The sequence below is a fragment of the Seriola aureovittata genome, chromosome 11 (genome assembly GCF_021018895.1).
Source record: "Seriola aureovittata isolate HTS-2021-v1 ecotype China chromosome 11, ASM2101889v1, whole genome shotgun sequence".
Lineage (NCBI taxonomy): Eukaryota > Metazoa > Chordata > Actinopteri > Carangiformes > Carangidae > Seriola > Seriola aureovittata.
In genome coordinates, this window is record NC_079374.1 from 13,143,711 (window position 1) to 13,168,504 (window position 24,794).

At 37.6% G+C, this 24,794-nt stretch overlaps 2 protein-coding genes across 10 annotated transcripts in view; both read left to right on the plus strand.

Moving 5' to 3' along the window:
• zmp:0000001200 (dedicator of cytokinesis protein 9) overlaps window positions 1-14,213 on the plus strand; it is a 78,115-nt gene extending 63,902 nt beyond the window's left edge. For 3 of the 9 annotated variants that reach the window (XM_056389410.1, XM_056389409.1, XM_056389411.1), the window contains exons 35-53: window positions 1,038-1,152; window positions 1,271-1,337; window positions 1,439-1,486; window positions 3,263-3,399; window positions 4,303-4,418; window positions 4,596-4,733; window positions 4,835-5,017; window positions 5,661-5,774; window positions 5,894-6,109; window positions 6,340-6,397; window positions 6,582-6,688; window positions 7,447-7,569; window positions 7,690-7,803; window positions 9,268-9,414; window positions 9,497-9,707; window positions 10,562-10,752; window positions 10,872-10,972; window positions 11,068-11,206; window positions 13,030-14,213. In XM_056389410.1, coding sequence (XP_056245385.1) covers window positions 1,038-1,152; window positions 1,271-1,337; window positions 1,439-1,486; window positions 3,263-3,399; window positions 4,303-4,418; window positions 4,596-4,733; window positions 4,835-5,017; window positions 5,661-5,774; window positions 5,894-6,109; window positions 6,340-6,397; window positions 6,582-6,688; window positions 7,447-7,569; window positions 7,690-7,803; window positions 9,268-9,414; window positions 9,497-9,707; window positions 10,562-10,752; window positions 10,872-10,972; window positions 11,068-11,206; window positions 13,030-13,155 — 2,451 coding nt within the window. In that variant the 3' untranslated portion in view covers window positions 13,156-14,213. Of the gene's footprint in view, window positions 1-1,037; window positions 1,153-1,270; window positions 1,338-1,438; window positions 1,487-3,262; window positions 3,400-3,704; window positions 3,749-4,302; window positions 4,419-4,595; window positions 4,734-4,834; window positions 5,018-5,660; window positions 5,775-5,893; window positions 6,110-6,339; window positions 6,398-6,581; window positions 6,689-7,446; window positions 7,570-7,689; window positions 7,804-9,267; window positions 9,415-9,496; window positions 9,708-10,561; window positions 10,753-10,871; window positions 10,973-11,067; window positions 11,207-13,029 lie in introns of all 9 variants that reach the window. The other 6 variants (XM_056389417.1, XM_056389413.1, XM_056389418.1 and 3 more) reach the window with 2 other exon arrangements.
• Window positions 14,214-15,934: 1,721 nt separating this feature from the next.
• Window positions 15,935-23,172, plus strand: slc15a1a (solute carrier family 15 member 1a). The gene is made up of 21 exons (XM_056389499.1): window positions 15,935-15,956; window positions 16,065-16,206; window positions 16,913-17,032; window positions 17,155-17,254; window positions 17,844-17,934; window positions 18,087-18,170; window positions 18,289-18,371; window positions 18,487-18,573; window positions 18,658-18,747; window positions 18,832-18,876; window positions 18,965-18,997; window positions 19,092-19,180; window positions 19,706-19,787; window positions 19,906-20,025; window positions 20,170-20,313; window positions 20,404-20,450; window positions 20,582-20,689; window positions 20,815-20,926; window positions 21,422-21,559; window positions 21,739-21,846; window positions 22,029-23,172. Exons 1-21 carry the CDS (start codon window positions 15,950-15,952, stop codon window positions 22,266-22,268), a joined length of 2,070 nt encoding a protein of 689 aa, XP_056245474.1. The 5' UTR covers window positions 15,935-15,949; the 3' UTR covers window positions 22,269-23,172.
• The last annotated feature ends 1,622 nt before the right edge of the window (window positions 23,173-24,794 follow it).

Genomic DNA, 24,794 nt, shown 5'->3' on the forward strand with positions numbered 1-24,794 from the left:
GGCCTGTTTGTTCTCTGGTTCCACAAAGCAGACCTGCTGTACCACAGGGCCTCGCAGGGTTTGTCTCGGCTCGTTTTCCAGATGTGGATAAGCATGCATGCTTAAGGGATTTCTCACTTTTGAGTTCCTCTCATGTGTGCTGTTTCATTCTCGCTTTCACAGACAGACAGCCTCAAGCTAAATCTGAGAAGAAGTCCGTTAAACACAAAGGATCATGTTTTCTTTCGTCTACCGTTGAAGCTGTTATAATTTGAGATGTGTGGTAGCTTTTACCACAACAACAACAACAACTAAAGGGGAAAAGGAGGACACTCAGGTCTAATTTGCAGTTATATCCAACCAAAAGAATCTGTCTATTTTGCTCAAAAGTATCTGCACCACAGCTTCACACTTTGTGTCCCAAACTTTTCAGGAAAACTTACATTAGCCGTAAAGCTCTCCTCCCTTCAAAACACCTTTTAAAAAGCCAGAACCATGGCTTCATGCTTTCCATGAAGTCATCCCCAGCCAGTTTCATGGTCTAGACTGACTGCTGGCAAAGGAACGTGCTTGGCCAACCCCTTGCTGTGGTAGAGCTGTTGCTCCTCTGCTGTTTTCTCCCTGCTCTCTGCCTCAGCTGGGAGAAATAGTGATCGCTTTCCACCGGCAGTCTGTCTGCTGCTCATAGAGCCCTGAAACTTCTGAGTGAATGACTCCACTAGTGTAGCTTTACCACTGTAATCCCAGGCCTTCAAAAAACTCATACTAATCATGTCATAACCACTCTTTACTGTAACTCAGGGAAACATCTGTTTTTTTCCTGTTTTTGTCTCCAGAAATACCAAGACTTTGATCAATAATCACAAACCATTAGAGGAGAGTTTCAAAATTTTTTAAAATTATCGTGGTAAATGCCCTTTTTATTTTTGGCTTTTTTTTTTTTTTTTCTTTAAACAGTGGTTTGGCTTATTTTGAGGCAGTAAAAGGAGCGAGACATGGCTCCTGACAGCATTAGATATTTGTCTGTCAGTGCCTGATCAGCCTCTTTTGTCCCTCAGAACCAGCCCGCCTCAACCCTGGGCAGTACCCTGCTGCGCTGCGATAAACTGGACCAGGCCGAGATAAAGAGCCTCCTCATGTGTTTCTTACATGTGCTTAAAAGCATGTCTGAAGGTAAAATCACACTCTTTATGCCTTTATGCACTTTTTTTCTTAAATACTGTGTTCACTCACATTTCTACAATCCAAGAAAACGAACTGTTCCTACAACGTCAATCACTGTCTCTTCCAGACGCTCTGTTCACATACTGGAACAAGGCTTCAGCTGCTGATCTCATGGACTTCTTCACTCTAGTCGAGTAAGGCGTCGTACTGTAATATTGCTGCTGTCGACACTGACATCCTAAGTAATGCTGGAAAAATGTCTGGTGACTGATTTTTCACTCGCTCTCCCTCTCAGAGTTTGCCTCCATCAGTTCAGATACATGGGAAAGAGATACATCGCAAGGTAATGTTGTTGTCAGTGTTTGAATGAGCTGCATGGATGCCACTGTTTTTAAAGCTATTTAATTTGATATATGGTTGAACTCATCAGGGATTTCAGGCTTCTAGCACAGTGGTTGCCAACCTTTTCTGTCTGATGTGTGCCCCCACAGCCCCTTACATATGAACACAAGTACTCATCCACCGCCTGTCATGTTTCAAATGTGTTCACTTTGATTGATTTTAAACTGAACACTGTGAATTATATAAACGTCTATATTAAATTATATGTACACATAACAGTAATTTACTCATACAGTTGACTTGTAAGTGTTTAGGTTGTTTCGGTCCAGTTTGCATTTGTATTACTATTGCTTATTGAAGCAGCAAAAGGTGGACATTTCTACCATTTATGAGTTAGTTTTAGCTTAAATTATATCAATCATTTATGCATTACTTTTAGTTATCAACATCAATTGTTTATACGTTGCCTTTAGGTAAATATTTACATTGTTTATACATTACTTTTAGCTTTTTCAATACTGCATTAGTATTAGCTAAATATTTCAACACTGTCTCTATTGCCGTTAGCTAACTATTTAGACTGATTTTATTTATTAGTTTTAGCTAATTATTTCTACCATTTTTACTTTTGGCTATTTCAGTTTTTTTATTTGTTACTTTTAGCAAACAACTTCTCTGCTCCTTTGCTAACTAGTTTGTACTACTCTCAATTACAACACGTGTTCAGATGTTACAGTTGACTCAATATGGTGGCGTATTTTAAAATCAAATTATCTTTTTTTTTTTTTATAAATTTTGCCACACCTCAATCTTTCCACGTATCCCCTGGCAACATCAGAAATACCCTCGGGGGTCCACCAGCCTCTGGTTGGAAATCACTGATCTAGACACCTATTATGAGACAAAGTCTTTTTTTTTCTGCTGTTCATTAATTGCCCATTAAACTTGATATTGTATGTGACAGTAATGTAGCTACCTGCTGGCTGTATTTTTGATCATTCAGGGTAAAACATCATTGCTAAATGTGTCTGACTGTTGAAGGTTGTAACTGTATGTTCAACACAGTTATTTAAAGTCATTAAAAACCACACTTACGTCACTGTACTCTCTCTCTCTACTGTTTGGGAGCTCTGGCCTCGGCTCCCAGAGGGTTTTGGGTGTTCACTCTCTCTAACCTCCCACCACTGTTTCTATCTTTATTCACTTAAATGCTGGCAAGTTTAACATAATGAAATAAAACCTGGCTCCTGCCCTCTCCTGCTTGGGTAAGCCTGAAGGTGGAACTGACTTTCTCAAACTAACTGCATGATATCTTCTCACCCAATAAAAGTTGCAGTGCTGTGACACGACTGCTTGCTCTATAAATTCACATGTAGTCTCTCTCACTCTTCCATGCATGGCTTGTGCTGTAACTCACTGCTTTGACTCTTTGCTTTAATGTTGCCACACCACTCTGATAATTGTATTATTAAACTGCATGCCAAACATGCAAACTACATTACGACTTTACTCTGCTACATACAGTAGGTGTTGCTGTTGGTACATGTAGGTACAAAAATGTTCAAATGTTACATTTTCCAGTCTTATGACGTTATTGCACATTCAAATTTCATAAGCTAAATTATCCTCAAATCATCTGTAGCTCTAAGGACATTTGAGTGATATTTACACCACTCAAATGTGTACAATGGTGTATTAGTCACCCTAATTGGCTTCACTAACTCTGGCCCTGCTGGTCATCAGCTGTTCATCTAACATTGTCCTGTTTCCTCATCAGGAACCAGGATGGGGCAGGACCTGTAGCACATGAGCGGAAGTCTCAGACTCTGCCTGTGTCCCGTAACAGGGCAGGAATGATGCATGCCCGCTTACAGCAGCTCAGCAGCCTGGATAACTCATATACTTTTAACCACAGTAAGTGCCCCATACTGTACGTTTACATCATACGTCCTTTACCAGAGGACAGCCGTCCTCCTCTGCCTCACCCTGTGTAGTCTGTCTCCTCATGCTTTTCAGCGTCATCACCATCATCAATGTCATCCTCTTCCTCATCCTCTGTTTAAACCCAGCCCGCTTCCAAGCAGGAAATGCTTCAGAAAACATAGGGGCATCAGTTAAATAAAATTGGGGCCAAAAGTAGCAATATACTGTTTTTATCTACAGGGGTTAAGGTGTGTGATCAGTCTGGTAAATTTAATAAAGTTTCTTTGTGTTTTCAGTGTAAGAAAGATTTCAAGTATTCTTGGAATATCTGTAGACCATGGTAAGAACGTATCAGGTTGACAGGCAGTTTGCAGTCTGTTACTGACTCTGTTCATTCGGTTGAATTTTAAGAGCATGCCCATTTTAACCGAACATCAGCTTTTAAAATCCTCTCATGCCTCTGCCCAGCTCATCTGCTCTGAGCTTCATTTTACATCTCATTCTCTGAAAAAAAAAAGATATAATCTATGTAAATAAGACAGGTTTCATTCCAAAATAAAAACCTGTGAATTTTAGGAAAATCCAGTTTAAGATTCGCTCCTAAATATAAAAATACTCAAATGTTGGCACACACAAAATCATTGCTTTGATTTAAAAAAAAAAAAAAAAAAAAATATTCCCCACTGTGTCACCATTCATATATAAAATGTATACATATTGCAAAGTTCATTTTGTTTCAGTTTGGAATGAAACTTTATCATTTCAACTTAATCAGATTTTCTATCCTTTTAGCAACAGCTTTGCCTTTAACACAAAGATATGATATGATATGTTATGATATGATGTGATTGGTTGGGGTGGGACAGCTACAGCTTTTTGTCATGTCTTCTTTAGCTTACAGTCACTCGGATGCTGACGTGTTAAATCAGTCTCTGCTGGAGGCCAACATCGCCACTGAGGTGTGCCTGACTGTGCTGGACACCCTCAGTATCTTCATTATGGGTTTCAAGGTAACATATATTACAATACTTGTAGCAACTTACTTTGTACTACAACCATTTTGTGTTTAAATACAGTATGTAGGTTGTCTATTGAGAATGTCAGGCCTAATTAATACCTGTTGTTGATGTTTAAATTAGATTTGTCTTCGTTCTTTTTGTTACTATGATAATGCTCTTTCTCCACAGACACAGCTGTGCTCTGACCACGGCCACAGTCCACTCATGAAGAAGGTGTTTGAAGTCCATCTTTGTTTTCTGCGAATCAATCAGTCAGAAACGGCCCTGAAGCAGGTCTTCACTTCACTGCGCACCTTCATCTACAAGGTTTGAAAGACTTTTGGTGCCTTATTTAACAATATTCTCTTTGTCATGGCCTCAGCCTTCCACAGTAGCTGATGACCTTTCTTGTATTCTTCACCCCCAAGTTTCCCTGCACGTTCTTCGAAGGGCGTGCTGACATGTGCGCTGCGTTCTGCTATGAGATCTTGAAGTGCTGTAACTCCAAGCTGAGCTCCATTCGCAGCGATGCAGCCCACCTGCTGTACTTCCTCATGAAGAGCAACTTTGACTACACAGGTCGCAAATCGTTTGTCCGGACGCACTTACAGGTAGGATAGTCCCTCTCTGACCCTGTCTTTACCTCTACAGAATAAAAACAATAATGCTTTCATGATCACATTATTTAACCCTAATGTTCTGGGCTCCTGAAGATACTGGATCCTGATTAACAGCTTGATACTTTATTTAACTACAGTAAATACAGTGGAAATTCATATGCTCTCTTTCTGGATTTGGTGTTTAACAGTACTTTTTATACTGCACCACCCTTCTCAAATTCTAAATAAGTGTGCACATACACACACTTGCAATTCCGAGTCCCCACACAAGTGCACTAATTGATCCCAAACACAAGTAGCATCACATACATTTACTTTATCTGTGAATGCACCACCTTTATGAAATATGTATTTATTCAAGCATAGTTCATACAGCGTATAATACATGAATTATTTCTTTATATGGGGGGCTAACACTTTTCTACATATTAGCTTTTATTAAGGCCAAAAGAAAAGAAACAAACTTATTTAAAGAAAAAAGTTGGTTGGTTTTCTTGATTATTATTAGTACCATTTTTTACACACACAACATTGTGAGCTGTAGGAGCCCAAACACTGAGAAAGTAAAGTCAATGTCAACAAAAAAACAAGGGAAAACAATATTTGATAATTTCTGTTATTTCCTTTGCTTTAGGTGGTGATTGCTGTCAGTCAGCTGATAGCTGATGTCATTGGTATCGGAAGTACCCGCTTCCAGCAGTCTCTGTCAATTATCAACAACTGTGCCAACAGTGACAAAACCATTAAGGTCAGCAAGTCATTTGTGTTCATAATTATTCCACTTAATATTCCACTTAAATAAACAGTTTAAAATATGTGCTGAAACTAGCAATACCATAACTGGCTGCTCTAATTCCTGCACAACAGAACACGGCTTTCCCATCAGATGTGAAGGACCTGACCAAACGCATCAGGACGGTTTTAATGGCCACAGCTCAGATGAAGGAGCATGAGAGAGATCCAGAGATGCTGGTGGACCTGCAGTACAGCCTGGCCAAGTCTTATGCCAGCACACCTGAGCTACGCAAGACCTGGCTGGACAGCATGGCCCGAATCCATGTGAAGAATGGAGACCTGTCAGAGGTCTGTGATAAGAGACGCTGCTGATATAATGGAGGCCAAATTAATATGGGATAAAGTCCCTTCTTATTTGATAATATATGATTTTAAAAATAAAGTATTGACAGGATTTACTTAATATTAGTCCAGTTTATGATGTAGTGATATTATTTTAGTGTGTTGTGTTGTCATGTAACATAATTACTGCTATCAACTATCACTTTGCTGACCAGGAATGTTCTTATTGTTTACAGGCGGCCATGTGCTACGTGCACGTGGCAGCACTTGTGGCTGAATACCTGCGGAGAAAAGGTGCTTTAACAATCTATTTCTCTTGCGTGACACACACAGCAGGAGCGTGTGTGTTCTGTGTCGTTCACAAGATTTTCACATTGTCATGTTACTGTACTATTCCGTGAAATCTTTCAGATTTTTATATTTTGTCAAAAGAAAGTTTGGGCTGATTTGTTGATATATTGTCTCTCACTGTGTTCAGGCATGTTCAAGCAGGGCTGCTCAGCTTTCCGTGTCGTGACTCCAAACATTGATGAGGAAGGGGCGATGATGGAAGATGTCGGCATGCAAGATGTCCACTTCAATGAAGTACTTACATCTTTCATACTGCATTGATTTAATTTACTTGAAACGAACCTGCTAAGATTTGAACAAGTGAACATGAACTCAGGCTTCGGTCCTACTCCACCGTTGATTACAATTAGATTGTAAGGATAATTGTTAAGTTGCTTTGGTCAAAAGTGACTGGCAAATGAATGTAAGGAAGACAAAAAACACTTAACAGCCTTAAGTTCAATTCACTTTTTAAATAGTTAGTTAGTTATTTAAGTGGCAACTGGCTGGTGACAGTATTTCATCGCCAATTTAGATTTATCAGCAGACTTCCAAAATATCATCATCAACATCACCTGAGCATGAAACACACAGTTTATAGTTTTGAAATTAGACATCATTTTTGTATGTTTCTTGCAATAATAAAAATCATGAAGAGGGGCATGACGTACGACTTTAAGAGTCTAACAAATGTAAAAAAAAAAAATAATAATGTTAGATTAGCATTTCTCAATATCATGACCCTTTGTCAAATTTGTTGGAGAGATTCACACACTCATAGGTTTGATGCAGTGGTTTTACTTGTAATTCTGTGAATCAATGTTTAGTCACATTATTCTGTCTTCAAAATAAAGATTATCTTCAGTATGTGCAGATGACTGAACATGTAGATGTGCGTTTTTCTTTAGATCCTTGTAGTCATCAAATTTGGTTTATGATAGAAGAGGCACTGACTTATCAAACAGTGGTTATTTAAGCTAAATTTCTATTCCTCCCTTCTGTTGTTCCCTCAGGATGTCCTAATGGAGCTTTTGGAGGAGTGTGCAGACGGACTGTGGAAAGCTGAGCGTTACGAGCTCATCTCTGACATCTACAAGCTCATAATCCCCATTTATGAGAAGCGCAGGGACTTTGAGGTACAAGCTTATCTCATCAACAATTTTATTTTCCCCACAACAATCCCCACTAATTTAGCCTTGCTCTTAACCATTAGTATCTACAGAGTCTAATCAGATTATTTGTACTTTTTCGCACAGAAACTGGCCCACCTGTATGACACACTGCACCGTGCATACAGCAAAGTAACAGAGGTCATGCACACAGGCAAGAGACTGCTGGGCACCTACTTCAGAGTGGCTTTCTTTGGCCAGGTGAGTTGAACTCTTAAGGTACAATAGAGGCCGGTAACTCACAAGGGTGTCTAAACTAAATTTTTTTTTTTTTTTTTTTTTTTTTTTTTACTTTTGTTTAATTTTCCTAATAATATATAGATTATATGATTTATGCACTAACTGTATTTAAAATCAAACAAACGAGATTTCACAAAAGAGCACTAGTATTCATTTTGTTGCTGGTATGGCAAAGTAATTCACGTTCTTGCATGAGGGCTGTTGAAAGTGCTTTTATTTTAAAGAGCATGACCACATGTGGTGCACCATTTAATGATCCACTCTAATACCCTTCTCTGCTCTTTATCCTCTTTGAAGGCAGCGGTAAGTTGTGCAGTAGACCTTGCTAGCTTCTCTCAGCAGACATTTGAGTCTTTGTGTGGTGTTGGTGCTGCTGTAATCCATTGCACTTCTCAGTCATAGTTTGCTTCCTCAAGTTACAGTAACAACCAGTCACCACTGTTTTTATTTTTTGGGACTGTGTTGCATGGCACCTGTCCACCTCTGTTCTCATTTCAGTGTCTCTGCTTTTGTGTTATAGATGTAAGTGTATAAAAGTTTAGTACTGACCTTTTTTTTTTTTTTTTTCTTACAGTAATTTTAGAAGTTTTAGAAATTATTTGTTGGGTGTGGTAACCTCTACTTGTGTACTTTGTCAGAGATCCATGTCTCTCCTGACATGGTGGTCTAATTGGTGATGTAGTAGTATTAATAGGAGTGTTACATTTCTTCATGGTATTTAGATAGTTCTCATGGAATAACAATGATTTATTTTCTGTTGTCCACACTCTGTAGCAGTACCAGTTTACTGACTCAGAGGCTGAGGTAAATCAGTGTGAAAGCTACCATTGCAGTTGGACTGCAGTGAATGTTTTAGGCTGTGTTGTGCTCCTTTGCTAATGCAGTCGGTGCTATTTCACGTTGCATTGCCCTTTAACTCCTCCTTTACTCTAGCTTCAGTGTTGTCATAATCATAGTAGGAAACTCTTGAAGGGCTAATAGCAGGATTCATCTGTCACTGGGTAAATGCATGGCTTCACCCATCTGTTCATGGGACCTTTTTCCCGTTTACGTACAAGAAACTGACTAATCTAAGCGCTCCGACTGACCGTGTGAAATCCATGCCCCCACCTCTGTCCTTTGATCTGTTTTAAATCGTTGAGCGTACACCAGTCGATGTTTGCAGTGGAGTTTGTTTTTCTTTTTTTATCTCTGTGCTCGGCTATTAGATTGTAGGTTGTGTATATGTGGAGTCTGACATTCTGTACCTTTCAGCCCCGAGTTTAGACTTGAACAAAAAAGATTTTACCATTTAACAATCGTCATGATGACTCTCACTCACAGCTCATGTATGGTTTGATGTGGCACTGTTTGCTTCTTTATGTCTTATTATATATATTCTTTTTTTTTTTTTTGCAATTCTGATTATGTTTTGTCTTTTTTCAGGGTTTTTTTGAGGATGAAGATGGTAAGGAGTACATCTACAAAGAACCCAAATTCACCCCTCTGTCTGAGATATCTCAGAGGCTCCTTAAACTGTACTCTGACAAGTTTGGACAGGAGAACGTGAAGATGATTCAGGACTCTGGAAGGGTGAGACTTTGTTGATATTTAATTTGTGAGGATTTTCCCCAATGCAGCATTCATCCATTATAATGACATGCATCTTTTGCAGATTAATCCCAAAGACTTGGACTCTAAGTATGCATATATCCAAGTGACACACGTGACCCCTTACTTGGAGGAGAAGGAGCTGGTGGACAGGAAGACAGACTTTGAAAAGAGCCACAACATCCGTCGCTTTGTGTTTGAGATGCCCTTTACCATATCAGGCAAAAAGCAAGGCGGCGTGGAGGAGCAGTGCAAACGCAGGACTATACTAACCAGTAGGTAACCTTATATATGTGTGACAGTGGCACATAATTGGAGAAAAAATGATTTACTATTGCAATTACATACAATTGTGGGCTTGCAACGGGACAGTTTAAAAAAAAACAATATCAAAATTATCTTGACCTTAATTCCCCCGCTTCTAGCGTTTGTTGTCAGACTCTTTCTGGGCCCATATTTTTCAAACTCCACACCACCAGTTTCAGTTAAAAATTTGTCGTCCCCATGACCAAGCTGAGAAAACCCTGCTGACATTATCAGGAATATTCTCTCAGACTTCAAAAAGTTCCTCCAGAGCCACAGAAGAAATGATCTAACTGTTCAACCCTCTAACACAGCACTATGTAATGAAACTTAGCTGTAAATAAACCAGATGTTGGTACCTTCCGCATCGAATAATCTCAACCATCTCGAAAGTGAAATACATTTGTCACTCAAGTATTTCTCAGATTTTCCTCTCTATCTATGGAGCGCGTCTTCCTGCTGTCTGTTAATTCCCACATAAAGGCTTCACATAAACACTATGTTGGAAGGCTGTCACGTGGGTACCAGTTGTTCACCCATTACATTACTCAGCACTGTGCATGAATAGAAGATCTTGATTAGATTCTGAACATGTCAGCTGCTTGTCAAGGACCTTTCATAATCCTAATCATAATTTTATTGTTTTATGGTGCAAAAGGTTCAACCTTATCGTCTTATCTTTATTGTCTGAACGCTTCCAACGACTGTGCAGTACACATATGAGTGGATGTTGTAAAACTGAGAAAAGCACATGCAAGAAGAAAAAGATTCATGCACTGAGAGGTGAGCTGTTCACCCCTCTCACCGTTGTGTCTCTGTCCCACAGCCACGCATTGTTTCCCCTATGTAAAGAAACGTATTGCAGTCATGTATCAGCACCACACCGATCTGAGCCCCATCGAGGTGGCCATCGACGAGATGAGCAAGAAGGTGGCCGAGATCAAACAGCTCTGCTCCTCCAGTGAGGTGGACATGATACGCCTGCAGCTCAAACTGCAGGGCAGCATCAGTGTCCAGGTGCCTGCTTTGAATTCTGTCAACACTCACTTACACTCACTGGACATACCTTTATAAAATTATCATGAGGAAAAAAAAAAAAAGAAAAAAAATGACATGGCTCCTACATCCTCCCTCAGGTAAATGCAGGACCACTTGCATATGCCCGAGCTTTTCTGGACGACGCGGGCGCCAAGAAGTATCCTGATAACAAGGTCAAACAGTTGAAAGAGGTCTTCAGGTGAGATGCCTAAGGTTTATAATGTGTGCTTGTTCAGGTTTTACTACATGGCGTAATTCTTCTTTAACGCATCTTAACACGATTTTCTTGAGCAGGCATTTTGTGGAGGCATGTGGCCATGGCTTAGGCATTAATGAGCGACTAATCAAAGAGGACCAACAGGAGTATCATGATGAGATGAAAGCCAACTATAGAGACCTCGCCAGGGAGCTGTCCATCATCATGCATGAGCAAGTAAGTATATTATTGCCCTGGCCGCTGTTACTTAAGGGAAGTATCAGTGTAATAACTTTCTGCATTACTAATGTTAAATCTGTAATCTGCCTCTTTCTGAGGCAGGTTTTGGCAAGTGAAGTAAACAGAGTGCCATTCATTAAATGATTGATAACGTGACTGATAACGCACTCTTTGATAACACCATTCTCTGTTTTTCCCCTTGTGCTGACATGAGCAGATTGGATGGTAATGCAAGAAGCATCAGAATGCAATAAAAACTGAGTTGTCAATTGCTGGTCCAGTCAGACTTAGGCATCTGTTCTCACTTATCATATGATGTTAAAGTCATTCTTGAACCATCTTTGTCTTTTTCTTGTGACATATGAAGATCTCTGCAACAACATCTTGAATCTGCCCGTTTTTGTAACTGGTCAAAGCAGAAACATTAATACATTCATTTATTTTCATATTAAGAGTTATTGTAATGTCCTCTATTCTATCCTGCTTAATATTACAACAAAACCTTCCAGCAAGTAAAAAAAAATTTGGAGTTAAAAAAAAAGCTGGAGTTAATGAAATAAGAAAATCAAATCAATTTGATCATAAGATGCTACTTGTTCTCAAGTTAAAGCTAAAGTCCCTCTCTTGACCTTGAAAAGCACTGACAGAGTTATCTGATCAGATCACAGACAGTCCTTAGCCTTACCTGGCTGCAATAAAAAAGAAATCAGCTCGATATAAAATATTCTCACTCATGGCATACATGTGTGCTATCCATCATGGCAGCTAAAGCCTCTTGATATTTAAAAGATCAAAACTTAAAACCCCCCTGTTCTCCCTCTACAGTGAACACTCCTGACCTAACTGGTTAGACCAACAATCACCTCTTATCTCTTTGGGTTGATGTATGTTTTTGCATGTGTATACAGTATGTACTGTATGTATGCATGTATATATATACTGTATGTATGCATGTATGTGCATATACATTTGTACTTGTATGAACAGTATGTGTGTATGTACATGCATTTGAATGTGTGTGTTTAAGCATTTGATTTTGTTTTTGCATATGCTTATGTTTTATACCCCTGATGATTTTTTGTTTATGCTATATGTACTGGTTGCTTTTACATATTTATTTTCTGTTTTAAGGGATGCAGAGATTCCACCATGATTATTAACTTTCTTGCTGAGAGCTAGAAGATTGATACCACTCTCATACTGTATCTGCGCACTAAATATGAAGCTACAGCCAATAGCCAATTAGCTTAGCTGTTTTCCCCCTGAAAACAGGGGGAAACAGCCTGACTCTGTCTGAAGGTAACAAACACAGCCTACCAGCACCTCTAAGGTGAAGTGTGTAAACGAGTTGTGGTTTAACGGGCTGTTGTGTACCAGACCATTTCATGGTCAGTAGCTGTATTACCAGGCAAGACTCCAACCAGTCCCAGCCAACAAACAGTCATAGACATTTAACCCTTGTAAAATGTTGACTTTTTTATTAATTTTTACACTCTGTTTTTTGTACAGATTAAACAAAAAAAGTTTATGTGACATTTGAGTTTTAGAGGGATTTATAGGTGGACTTTGTCCCCTTTTGACGGAGCCGGGCCAGCTGTTTCCAGGCTTTATAATAAACTAAGCTCATCAGCTGCTATTAGAGTTTATGATTTATCCTACAGACTTGTCTTCATTTAACCCTCTGCAAGAAAGCAAGTGTTCTTCTCAAAGTGTGAAACTGTCCCTTTAAATAAGGGCTTGTTTTTACAATAACTAAGATACTCAGGGATCTAAAATGATATTTAATATCTAATTTCTCCTCATCACATTTTTCCTTTCAGATCAGTCCTGTGGAAGATGGCATGAAGAGCGTTCTTCCAGACTCGCTTCACATCTTTAATGCTATCAGTGGCACGCCGACCAGTGCCACCATCCAGGGCATCCCCAGCTCGTCCTCTGTGGTATGATGCTAACCTGGGTTCACCTTGACCTCAGCAACCCTCACCCCGCCCACCCCCCACCCCCAATACTCGCCAAGCAGGCATGCCAGTGAAGCCATATTGTCTCGTCTAAACCGAATCCTGCTTCTCTTCTGTCAGCTCAAAGGGAAACTGACAAAAACACAGACAAGTCTGACCACCTCTGACCCTTCTCAGTGGACCATGACCAAGGCAATGGACCTTTCTATCATATATAGTAGGCATGGTAACTGTGCTGGGTGTGGCCAATTAAATTTTCCTGTGAGATTACTGAGGTGAGGCCCTGAGACCTGAGGGGTCCTGACAGGACACAGACCCTGCTTCACGGCCAGACATAATGTTTGATGAGACAAACCTGCCTCCACCTTACCTGTTTCTACCGGAAAAGACTGGGACGTTTTTTTTCCATGGCGACATTCCTGTTGGGACCTTTATTATGCATGTCGTTACAATACACCCACAGCCCATTTGTGTTCATTTTGAAAATGTTTCACATTATGTTTTTTATGTACAGTATTCCACTTTTATAAGCCACTGTATTGATGTCTTGATGAACAGTATATGCTGCATACATCGACGCTCACCTCCCTGTACATGAAGTTATATTTCTACAAAAATGCAAATTTGCAAAGGGCCTCCTATGTTAGCATTCAACCTTAAATCACTTCAATGTCTTAGAGCCGAAGAGTTTTTAAATATTTAAAGCCATTGCATACAAAAAATATATTCCAAGTTGTTTATTAATGTATATAAAGGAGTGTGTGCAATATTTGCAAAGTATCTTGCTGTGTGGGGCTTATACACTGTAAAGAAATGTTCACCTTCTTGCCAAAGCGATGAGGTGTGGAACCAAACACTACGCCTACTGTGGGAGGAATATGAAGCTTTTACCATTTTAGTGTTGATTCAAATGTTCAAGAAATTGTTTTATATTTTGGCAGCGATGGGTTTTTTTATTTTTATTTAACACAAATTCACTGTCCTGCTGTAAACAGAGATGTTCCCTTATGCTTTTCTTTTAAATAAAATGCACTCATTTCTCTGCACTTGTACTCATGAGTCCTTATTCATTTACTCTTTTATTAATGTTTGTTCTTGTGTTCACTCTTACATTTGCTTCAGTTGTAAAGTTCTAGGGAATTAATACCTTTTATGAGTTTTCAGGGGCTGAGCATATTGGACTTCCTATCTCCTATATCTCATGTTCCCACCCACCATAAAAGCAACACCGTCAGCAGTGTGAAAGACAGATCAAGGGCTAATAAGAAGCAATATTACATGATACACTCCCACTGTCACTGGTGAACAGGGAAGGATAAATTATCAACTGCTCCCTGGAGGAATCTCAAAGGAATATCCAACTACAGTGGAAAGCAGGCAGCAACGTCACTAAGACATCATGACAGGTGAGTTTTAGTGCGTTTTCATTCAAATCCACAAAAAGTAAATATATATGTAGACACCAGTTGCACCCTCTTACTTGCCCCTGTGCTGTCTCTTTACTCCAAACTGGAAAGTTGGGGTGGAGGGAGGAAAGAACAAGAGAAAAATATTATTAATATTATTATTATTATTATATTATTATTAGTATTTGTCTATTTTCATGGAAAAGGGATGGTTGTTTAAACTAGCTTCATCTTGTGCACAGATAAGGAGGATCCCAAGAAAGGGAAGGAGAAGAGAGGAACGGTAAAGTACTTCATTTATTTAATTTACTGGATGTTCGTGTAGTTTATGTTTTCAATTGTTCAGTGAGACTAAATGATAATCCATAGGAACAAAGCAACCGCTCTCTCAATATTCCATTCGCTTTAATGCTGCTATAAGTTACTGAATACCAAGCACCACTTAAGTACAGTTTGGAGGTAGGCTACTTATATTTTATGTGAGTAATTCCATATATTCCATGCTTTACTTTTTATGACATTTATCTTACAATTATAGTTACTGGTTACTTTTCAGACTATGAATTAACTTACACAAAAATATGAAAAAAAAAACAACATTTAAAAAAATGGGCTTCACCTTGACCATGGACAATAAAGTTAAGTACTGCTTACATTTTAGTCAATCAACAAGAATGATCCAATAATATGATATAACATGGCAGGGACCATTAAGCGCTATTGGAACTTTTTCCTTTGATAAATATAGTCAGTTGTTGAAAGTAACCAAGTAAATTTACTCAAGTACTGTACTTAAATACAAGTTTGAGTTAACTGTACAATACTTGAGTATTTCGATTTTTATACTTATACGCAACTGCATTTCAGAGGAGAGTATTGTACTTTTTACTGCACTGTAATTATTTGATAACTTGAGTCACTACTTACTTTTTAGATTCGGATTAATAAGGAAAAATACAATCAACAAATAATTATGATGTAATATTAGTAGAATATATAAAGTTATCAAAATTTGTTCCACCTTCACCAGTGGCAGCATTTAAGTGATGCACATATTAATGCCTCACTAATTATCATTGATTAATATATATACATTATTCTGAAATGGGCCATTCTGCAGGATGAATCATTTTATTTCTGGTATTTTAAGTATATTTTGATGCTTTTACTTAAGTCAGATTTTGAATGCAAGATTTTTTTTATAGTGTGGTATTTACACTTTTACTTCAGTAAATGATCTAAATACTTCATCAAGCGCTGCTAAACACCATGCTGCTGTTTGTTTTATCCATCAGAGCAAAGAGGTATGCGGCTACCCACTCAGCATCTTCTTCATCGTTGTGAACGAGTTCTGTGAGAGGTTCTCATACTATGGAATGCGAGGTGAGAATATTTAGTACCAGATTGCAAACCACCTGATTACTTTTGTAACCATGACGAGGAAACTCTCTTAACCGTCCTTAAACCATCCTTTTCCCTGCCTGTCCACAGCTGTGCTTGTGCTGTACTTCAAGTACTTCTTGCGCTGGGACGATGACTTGGCCACTTCCATCTACCACACCTTTGTGGCTCTGTGCTACCTCACCCCTATCCTCGGAGCCATTGTGGCTGACTCCTGGCTGGGAAAGTTTAAGTAAGCAACTGTCTCAGGTTCCTTTGATATATGCATAGAGGTTTGAATTATTTACATAGGTATGCAAGTTGTTTTAGAGGATAACTTTATCACATTTGTGGAAGTATACTACACAATTGTGCGATACTGGGACTGCAATTTTATTCTTTCTACTTTTACTCCACTACATTTCAGGAAGAAATGCTACACTCTTTACTCCACTATATTTATTAGATAGATAAAGTTACTCATAAATGTACATATCATATTAAGATTACATTCCCTCTTTCCAGTCCAGCTTAATTTTAGTTAATTTGTGACTTCCTATGCATTCATTTCTTTCATCCCATTGTAATTCTAAGGTTCTGTTTAGCACCTTTAAAGTTGCTTTTTCAACACATGCATGGTATCCTTTTTTAGGACAAAGCAAAAATAATAATTTTGTTCATTTAATTATGTATAAAGCTGCCAGGAACCCAAAATACAACAAAGATGACTACGAAAATGTAGAAATAGTTTGTCATAATCACTCAAAATATCATTGGCAGCTCTAGGTTGAAAGTGTATTGTTTCACTATTATACAAACAACTACAGCAGAAAAATGTGCATACAGTAAACCTTTAATTAAAAAGGGTTGAGGTTGTGTTGTACTGATACCTTTATTTAAGTAATGGATTTAAGTACTTCTTCCACCATTGCTCATCTCTTTTCCTCTCTCTCCCTCAGGACTATCATCTACTTGTCCATTGTCTATGCAATTGGCCAGGTTGCAATGGCTGTCAGTGCAATCCATGACATCACTGACACGGACAGAGATGGCACACCAGACAACATGACCTTTCATGTGTGAGTTTCTACTCTACTCCAGAAATAATTGAGTCAAAATCCAGGACACAGCATTTCAGCAGGCAGTTTTCATCACATATTTTGAACTCTTTGCTCATGCACGTGTTCTTCTTCACATTCAGTGTGTTGTCCATGGTGGGTCTCTTCCTCATCGCCCTCGGCACAGGTGGCATCAAACCTTGTGTGGCTGCCTTTGGTGGAGACCAGTTTAGTGACCACCAGGTTAGAAGATTGCCTCTCTTCTCCTCCTATCTTAGGAGTCTTCTCCTGTAATGTTTAACATTGACCATGACGTTGAACGTGTAATTGCAACATCCACTATCAAAATATAGGCACTAAACACTAATATTATAAAAGGTCTAAAGCCATGGTAGCGGCTCTTTGAGACTGCACTCAGGCACAGCTGGGCTTTGAGCTTAATGCTCAAAAACATCAGCATGCTAACATGATCACAATGGCAGTGCTAAGATTCTGGTGTTTAGCAGGTATAATATTTAGCATGTTTGCTATCTTAGTTTAACTTGTTAGTGTGCAAACATTTGTTAATTTATCCTCTGGGAACCATGGATACTTATACCAAATTCAATGACAATAAATCCAATAGTTGGAGAGATATTTCAAATTGATGGACTAAATGACAGACCGACTTTGCTATCCCTAGAGCCATGTTGCTTACGAGATGGAAAAAAATATGGTTGCTGTACTTAATATTATTAACATAGACATTAATCACTTTAGGATTGGTTACATATCCTATCCAGAATTGCACAACACATGACAGCAAGTCACTAAAATATACTTCTCTGTGCAGGACAGGCAAAGGAGAACTTTCTTCTCTGTATTCTACCTGTGCATCAATGGCGGGAGTCTCCTATCAACCATCATCACTCCAATCCTCAGAGGTAGAAATGAGTAGGACCTAAAGTTTATGACAAACAGTGCCATAATCATTCATATGTGTGCATGTTGTGCATGGTAATCATTAACAAAAGTCCTTAAATATGAGATCATTTTAAAATGTAGTTGAATGACAATTGTTTGTCTCCATCTGCAGCTCAAGATTGTGGCATCCACAGTCAGCAGAAGTGTTATTCTCTGGCCTTCGGTGTCCCTGCAGCACTAATGCTGGTTGCCCTTGGTATGTTTAAACATATTTGGAGACTGCAATTCTATGAATAAAGCAGAAATTTAAAGGTTTGGTACATAATATATACTGTATATTGATACTGATGTTTTGCCTGTGATGTCCCTAACAGTGGTGTTTATCGTTGGGAGTGGTATGTACTACAAAGCTGAACCACAGGGAAACATCATGCTGGATGTGTGTAAATGCATTGGGGTGAGTGTGGTTTACACCATTTGCTTCAACACATTTTGCATTAACGTGTGCCAACAGCGGTTATAGGTGTCTCTAAAAACATGTCTCTCTCTCACTTTGCTCTTCTCTCAATCAGTTTGCCATTAAAAACCGCTACAGGCACAGAAGCAATCAATACCCAAAGAGGCAGCACTGGATGGACTGGGCTGAGGAAAAATATGATGTATGTTTCACTTTATTTAATTCTTTAAAGTGTCTAACATGCTGTTTCTTCAGTAAAGTAATGGCTTGTTTTTCTGTAATGTAGAAACTCCTCATTGCTCAAATCAAAATGGTGCTGAAGGTCCTATTTTTATACATCCCACTGCCGATGTTTTGGACACTATTTGACCAAAAGGTACCTTAAAGTTATGTTACATTATAATTGGCAGCATCATTGTTAGGTGTGGAAACTGTGCTAAATTTTGCATTTGTCTTAAAGGGCTCTAGATGGACTCTGCAAGCTACCACCATGAATGGACACTTTGTAAGTTTGGTGATGAAACCAATATAAAAATATATTTACCTAATTCCAGCAATGTGGTCATGTTCTAATGACTTCTTTGTGTCTGCAGGGGAGCCTTGTTATACAGCCTGATCAGATGCAGGTAAGTTATAAGAATATTTATCATGTTAGCTTGAACTGATATGATGCATTGTATTTGAGAAAATTCTCACCGTGCACTTTATGTTTCTGAAAAGACTGTCAACCCCATCCTGATCCTGACTCTGGTGCCTATCATGGACAGCGTAATCTACCCTCTGATCAACAAATGTGGCCTGAACTTCACGTAAGTATTCCTAAAACTATATCTGTCAGTCCTTTATAGGATGATTAAATAACTCCATAGGATTATTCAATAACATTTACTTAACATTTAGTTAGTAAGTGTGGTTACCTTTGGACAGAGCAAAACCAACTGTTTCCCTGTTTTTCAGTCTTTGTGTTAAGTTGAGCTAATCAGCTGCTGGCTGTAACTTCATATTTAGCGTACAGCCTGGAGAGATGTATTGCTCTTTTCATATAATTTGCAGAAGAAAGTAAATAAGTGGATTTTCCAAAATGTCAAATTAGTACTCAACAATCGAGGACAGTATGAGTGAAAAAGCAGTGTCATCAGACTGACTGATATATTTCTCAACATCTGAATACAAGGCCAGACTATATCAGGCCCACAGTAATCATGTCAGTGTTGAAAATGCTGGTATTACAGTGATGGAAATTCTTATTCCTGTATTAACATTAAGACATTTACTGCTGTAATTCTCTCAACTGATATAAAAATAAGTAATAGAACTTTATGTTAATTCAACAGGCCTCTGAAAAGAATGACAGTGGGGATGCTTCTGGCAGCTTTAGCTTTTGTCTGTGCTGCTCTGGTTCAGATTGAAATTGATGTAAGTAGAAAATAATTATTGTGTTCATCTTCTTGTATACTGTAAAATACAAATCAGCTTAGAGATTTATTTATTTCAAGTTCTCATTTTTACTTTTTTTTTTTAATCCAATTTTCAGAAAACATTGCCCACCTTCCCATCAACATCCCAGAGTCAGCTGAAACTACTTAACATGGGCAGTGAGACAGTCACAGTTAAGATGCCTGGCAATGATCCACTGAATCTTGCTGCAGCTCAGGTATGTTCTCTCATCAATAAACACAACACCAAAGTTTAAAATTTTGTAAAAAACCATTTGCACGCAAACCAAAACACCACTGTCAATGTACACATATCCTGACCCCAATGTTTACACAGTTTCAACTATTTCTTTGTTTTGCAGGCCAGTAATGAATACTTCACATTTGAAGCAGGACAAATCGACATTTCAATTGGACACCCAGAAGTGAGGAATACTATTTCTTTGGCCAAGGGACAGCGACAAACACTTCTCATTCCCTCGAACATCACTGAGGAATGGCTGATGGTGAGTGAGATGCACAAAATAATGAAAATATAGACATACAATATCTTTTACTGGTTAAATTAACCAAAATCCATTGTCTTATTTCTTCAGACTGATGATATAACTTCCAAACCACAAGAAGGCAACAATGCAATCCGGTAAGTTGAATTAAAACTGTTACAAATATACAATTGATTGATCAGTTGACCAACAGAAAATGAATTATTGACCATTGAGATGATCAAATGTTCTGTCTGTAATGTTTTTGTTCAACATGTAACAATTTTAGATTCGTAAATGGAATGAATACAACAGTGAACGTATCAATACCTGCAGCCAACTTTGGACTAATTGAGCCGTTTTCTTATTCCAACTACTCCCTGATAAAAAATGGAAAGTAAGGATTTTTCATCTTATCTGATTCCCTTTTTTTATTCCAAAATAATTATAGTTTTTTTGCAAATAATAATACAATAATATGTAATACAGTTTATTAAACAGATTTTATTTTCAAATGATCAGGGTCACATTCACACTATGGAGTGGGTCACAGTCATGTGAATACAGCACGGACTTTGGATTTGGAAGTTCATATACTTTCTTTATTCCCAGCACTTTGGTCTTTGGGCCAAATGTAAGTGTCACATTTATTTCAAATATCATGAATTTCAGTCAGCTGTTCTGTTACTGTGTAAAATGTCATTGCAACGTAATGTGTTGAACCTTTAAGGAGAAAATCATGCCAGATCATTTTATATGTGGGAATAGATTGTATATTCTATTAATTTATTTGTGATTATACTGAGAAAAGTTAAATTAGATCTAACTATATGTATTAATAGTCTGTAATGTTTTTTTCTTTCATCTGGGATATTTCTGACAACTCACATTTGATCCAAGTGAAAAAAGACTAATGCTTTAAGTATAAGGATGGTGATGTTCTGTATTTTTCCTATTGTGTTATTAATTGATCCTATGATCAAGTATTGTCTGTACAACCAGAGACTTTTATATCTTATTCCATCTGACAAGCTGGTCTGAAGAAGCATACAGGCAACTTTATGCATGTTTTTGTGCTCTGGTAGCTATTATGATTTCTATTATGATTATTTCTGTTTTTTTATTTTAGTGTCAGGAGTCTATTACTGCTGCAGAAGACATCAAGCCCAACTCAGTTCACATGGCCCTCCAGATCCCACAGTACTTCTTTATAACTGCTGGTGAAGTGATGTTTTCTGTTACTGGTTTGGAGTTCTCCTACTCACAGGTAAATTTGTTAGAACATCCTCCACTCATGTATTACATTACTGTACCTTCATCCAAGAAAGTATAGGACACATTGATTAGAATATTTAATTTCCTTTGTCCAAAAACAATATAATAGTTCTGTATAATGTTCTTTGTTTATGGCTTTTTGTTCATTTTATGCTCTTTTGTTTCTTCAAGGCTCCCAGTAACATGAAAGCAGTGCTGCAAGCAGGCTGGTTGTTTACTGTTGCTATTGGCAACTTCATTGTACTGATTGTGGCTGAGCTTGCAAAGCTTCCCAAACAGGTAAAAAAAAAAAGTACTCCCACTAATTAAACCCCAACTAATCCCCTGTGACTAAAAGTGATTAAATATTTCTAGTGGACATGTCAGACATACTTGTATTTCAGTGTCATGTAATGACAGTAAAATATGATGATGCATTAATAACATATTTGTCCCTCTATCTCTCACCTCCTCTTTCAAAGTGGGCAGAATATGTCCTCTTTGCCTCTCTCCTGGTTGCAGTGTGTTTCATCTTCTCCATTATGGCCTATTTCTACACCTACATTGACCCTGCGGAAATTGAGGCCCAGTTCAAGAAGAATGTAAATGAAGATGATGAGGACAATAAACACAAGCTACAGAAGACAGAGGTTGAGATGAACAAGAGAGACTCAATTAAATGTCATGATGAAGATGATAAAGACAAACAGACCAAAATGTGAACAGTATAAAAAAGCAATTTAGATATCCAAATTGGGTTTCTATACAAAGTTTGACGTCAACATGTGAGGAAGAATGTACAGTAATTCTGCCAGTATTGTGTGTGTGTGTGTGTGTGTGTGTGTGTGTGTGTGTGTGTGTATGTATGTGTGCGCATGTGCGTATGTATGTGTGCGTGTGTGTGTGTGTACGCGTATGTATGTATATGTGTGTGTGCGTTTTAAATATTTTATATTTTAATGGTAAAATAACTATTGTGAACAAAGAACCCTAAGCTCTCTAACATTATATTCAGTATAACAAATTCATTTAATGTAGGCTAAAGTATTATAACAACAGCAGATAAATTGCTCTTTTATATTTATGTGTAAGTTATGTTCAGGTAAACTATAACAATACATTTTTTTGTGTTTTATCATTTCAAATGCTTATTTTGAAGTCTTGGACTAAAAACCATTGAGGATGTAATTGTCATTCTTAGCAATCTCTAAGCCTGATATCATCTCTTCAGCTTACAAATGTCTGGGCCATATAAAACTGAATAGTGTTGTTTTTTGCAATAAATGTGTTTGGCTAGTACTGGATAAAAAAACTGTGGTTTCCCTGTGGGGGTCAGCAATGCATACCTTCCATCCAGGCTGTTCCAGAAGATGTGAGCTCCTAAACTGGCAACTGGCTACTGGCTAAAAACAGATTTTTATAGCTCTTTCAACTGCATGTTCCAATCTGTGGATGGAGTTTACGCAATAAAAATTATTGTAAAAAAATGTATTATCAATTTAACAATGTACATGTGATACTAAATTACAAAAAATATATATATTACAAAAAATGAATATGTGAGCAAAATTGAGTTTATTGCAAACAGTGCCTACTCGTTCACAGGACATACATAAACCAAAAAAATAAAATACCCCAGTGAAAGTGCAAGGAATGTCAGCTTTGGTTTTGTTACAATAACTGCTTAAGTATGGCCATGGTGATTGTTCCTCAGGCGGAGATTTATCCATGATGACATTGTAGCTGTGTGACCACAGAGCAATGCCCTTGGCTACACATGCACTATACTAAGGTCAAGTGTGTGGTGTGGACTGCCTGACAAATGCATTGCCTGGGCATGTCTTCACAGTGGTCAGGATGTAAGACAGAGAAGCAATGGTAAAATCAAAAATATACAGTATATATATATATATATATATATATATATATATATATATACATCGTTTCCTTTTATGGTCCAAAATCTTTTGTAGTTTCAGTACTTAAGGACTTAAGAAAACGTCATAATATGGTAAGGTATAAAATGTGCTAAAACCGTCATAGTATAGTAAATCATGAGATGTCACAAAATCGTCATATTACAATATGGCATGAAAATAAAAAAAAGCATAGTATATTAAGGAATAAAATGTCATAAAAAAACTTCATGGTATAATAAGGCATAAAAACATCATAAAATGTCATAGTATAGTAAGGCATAAAAAGGTCGAAAAATATCATAGTATAGTAAGGCATGAAAACGTGAAAAAACATCATAGAATATAAGGCATAAAATGTCTTACTACTAAGGCAAAAAAACGTCATAATATACTAATGCATAAAATATCATAAAAACATTATAGTATATTAAGGCATAAAAACGTGAAAAAGCTTCATAGTGTAGTAAGGCATAAAAACGTCATAATATAGTACAACATAAAATGTCCTAAAAGTGTCATAGGATGGTAAACCATAAAATGTCAAAGGAAGGTCATAGTATAGTAAGGCATACAATGTACTAAAAACGTCATAGTAAGGCATAAAAAGTGAAAAAACGTTATATTATAATAAGGCATAAAAAGTGAAAAAATGTCATATTATAAAAAGGCATAAAAATGTCAAAACTTCAAAGTATAGTAAGGCATATATATATATATATTATATATATATATATATATATATATATATATATATATATATATATAGCCTTTAATGTTCAACCAAAGATTAAGTAACCTTAATCAAATTAATAAGTTGATGAATAGCTACATACATGAATCGTAAAACTCTATACTAATTCCATTATTTAGACATTTTATTTTATTTATATAGCTCAGCTCTTCCTTGAATTGACCGCTGCAACCAGCACATTTGTTCAAAACGCACAACCTTTACTTTGAAGACGAGCTGCCTCTGTTTCCGGCTCTCGACTTCATTGATCAATTTTCTTTGTACAAGTTGGATAATGGAACAAGCTGACGCTTTGGTATGCTGAATTGAATTGCACGTCTTCATTCAATGGGACAATAACATACGCAAAGCGTTAACAGCGTTTAAGCAGCATCGGCTAATGAAGAATGAGCTCACAAACGTCAATATACATTTGCACCAGTACAAGTAGGACAATGAAGTTAGACATTAACCCCCAAGCTAGCATTTTTCATTATACAACGTGAACAACTGCAGAAGAAATGTAGTTAATGCACGGACCCTTGACACCTCTACATCAGACCACATGTGAAACACCTGTGTGAACGCCCCCCCCCCCT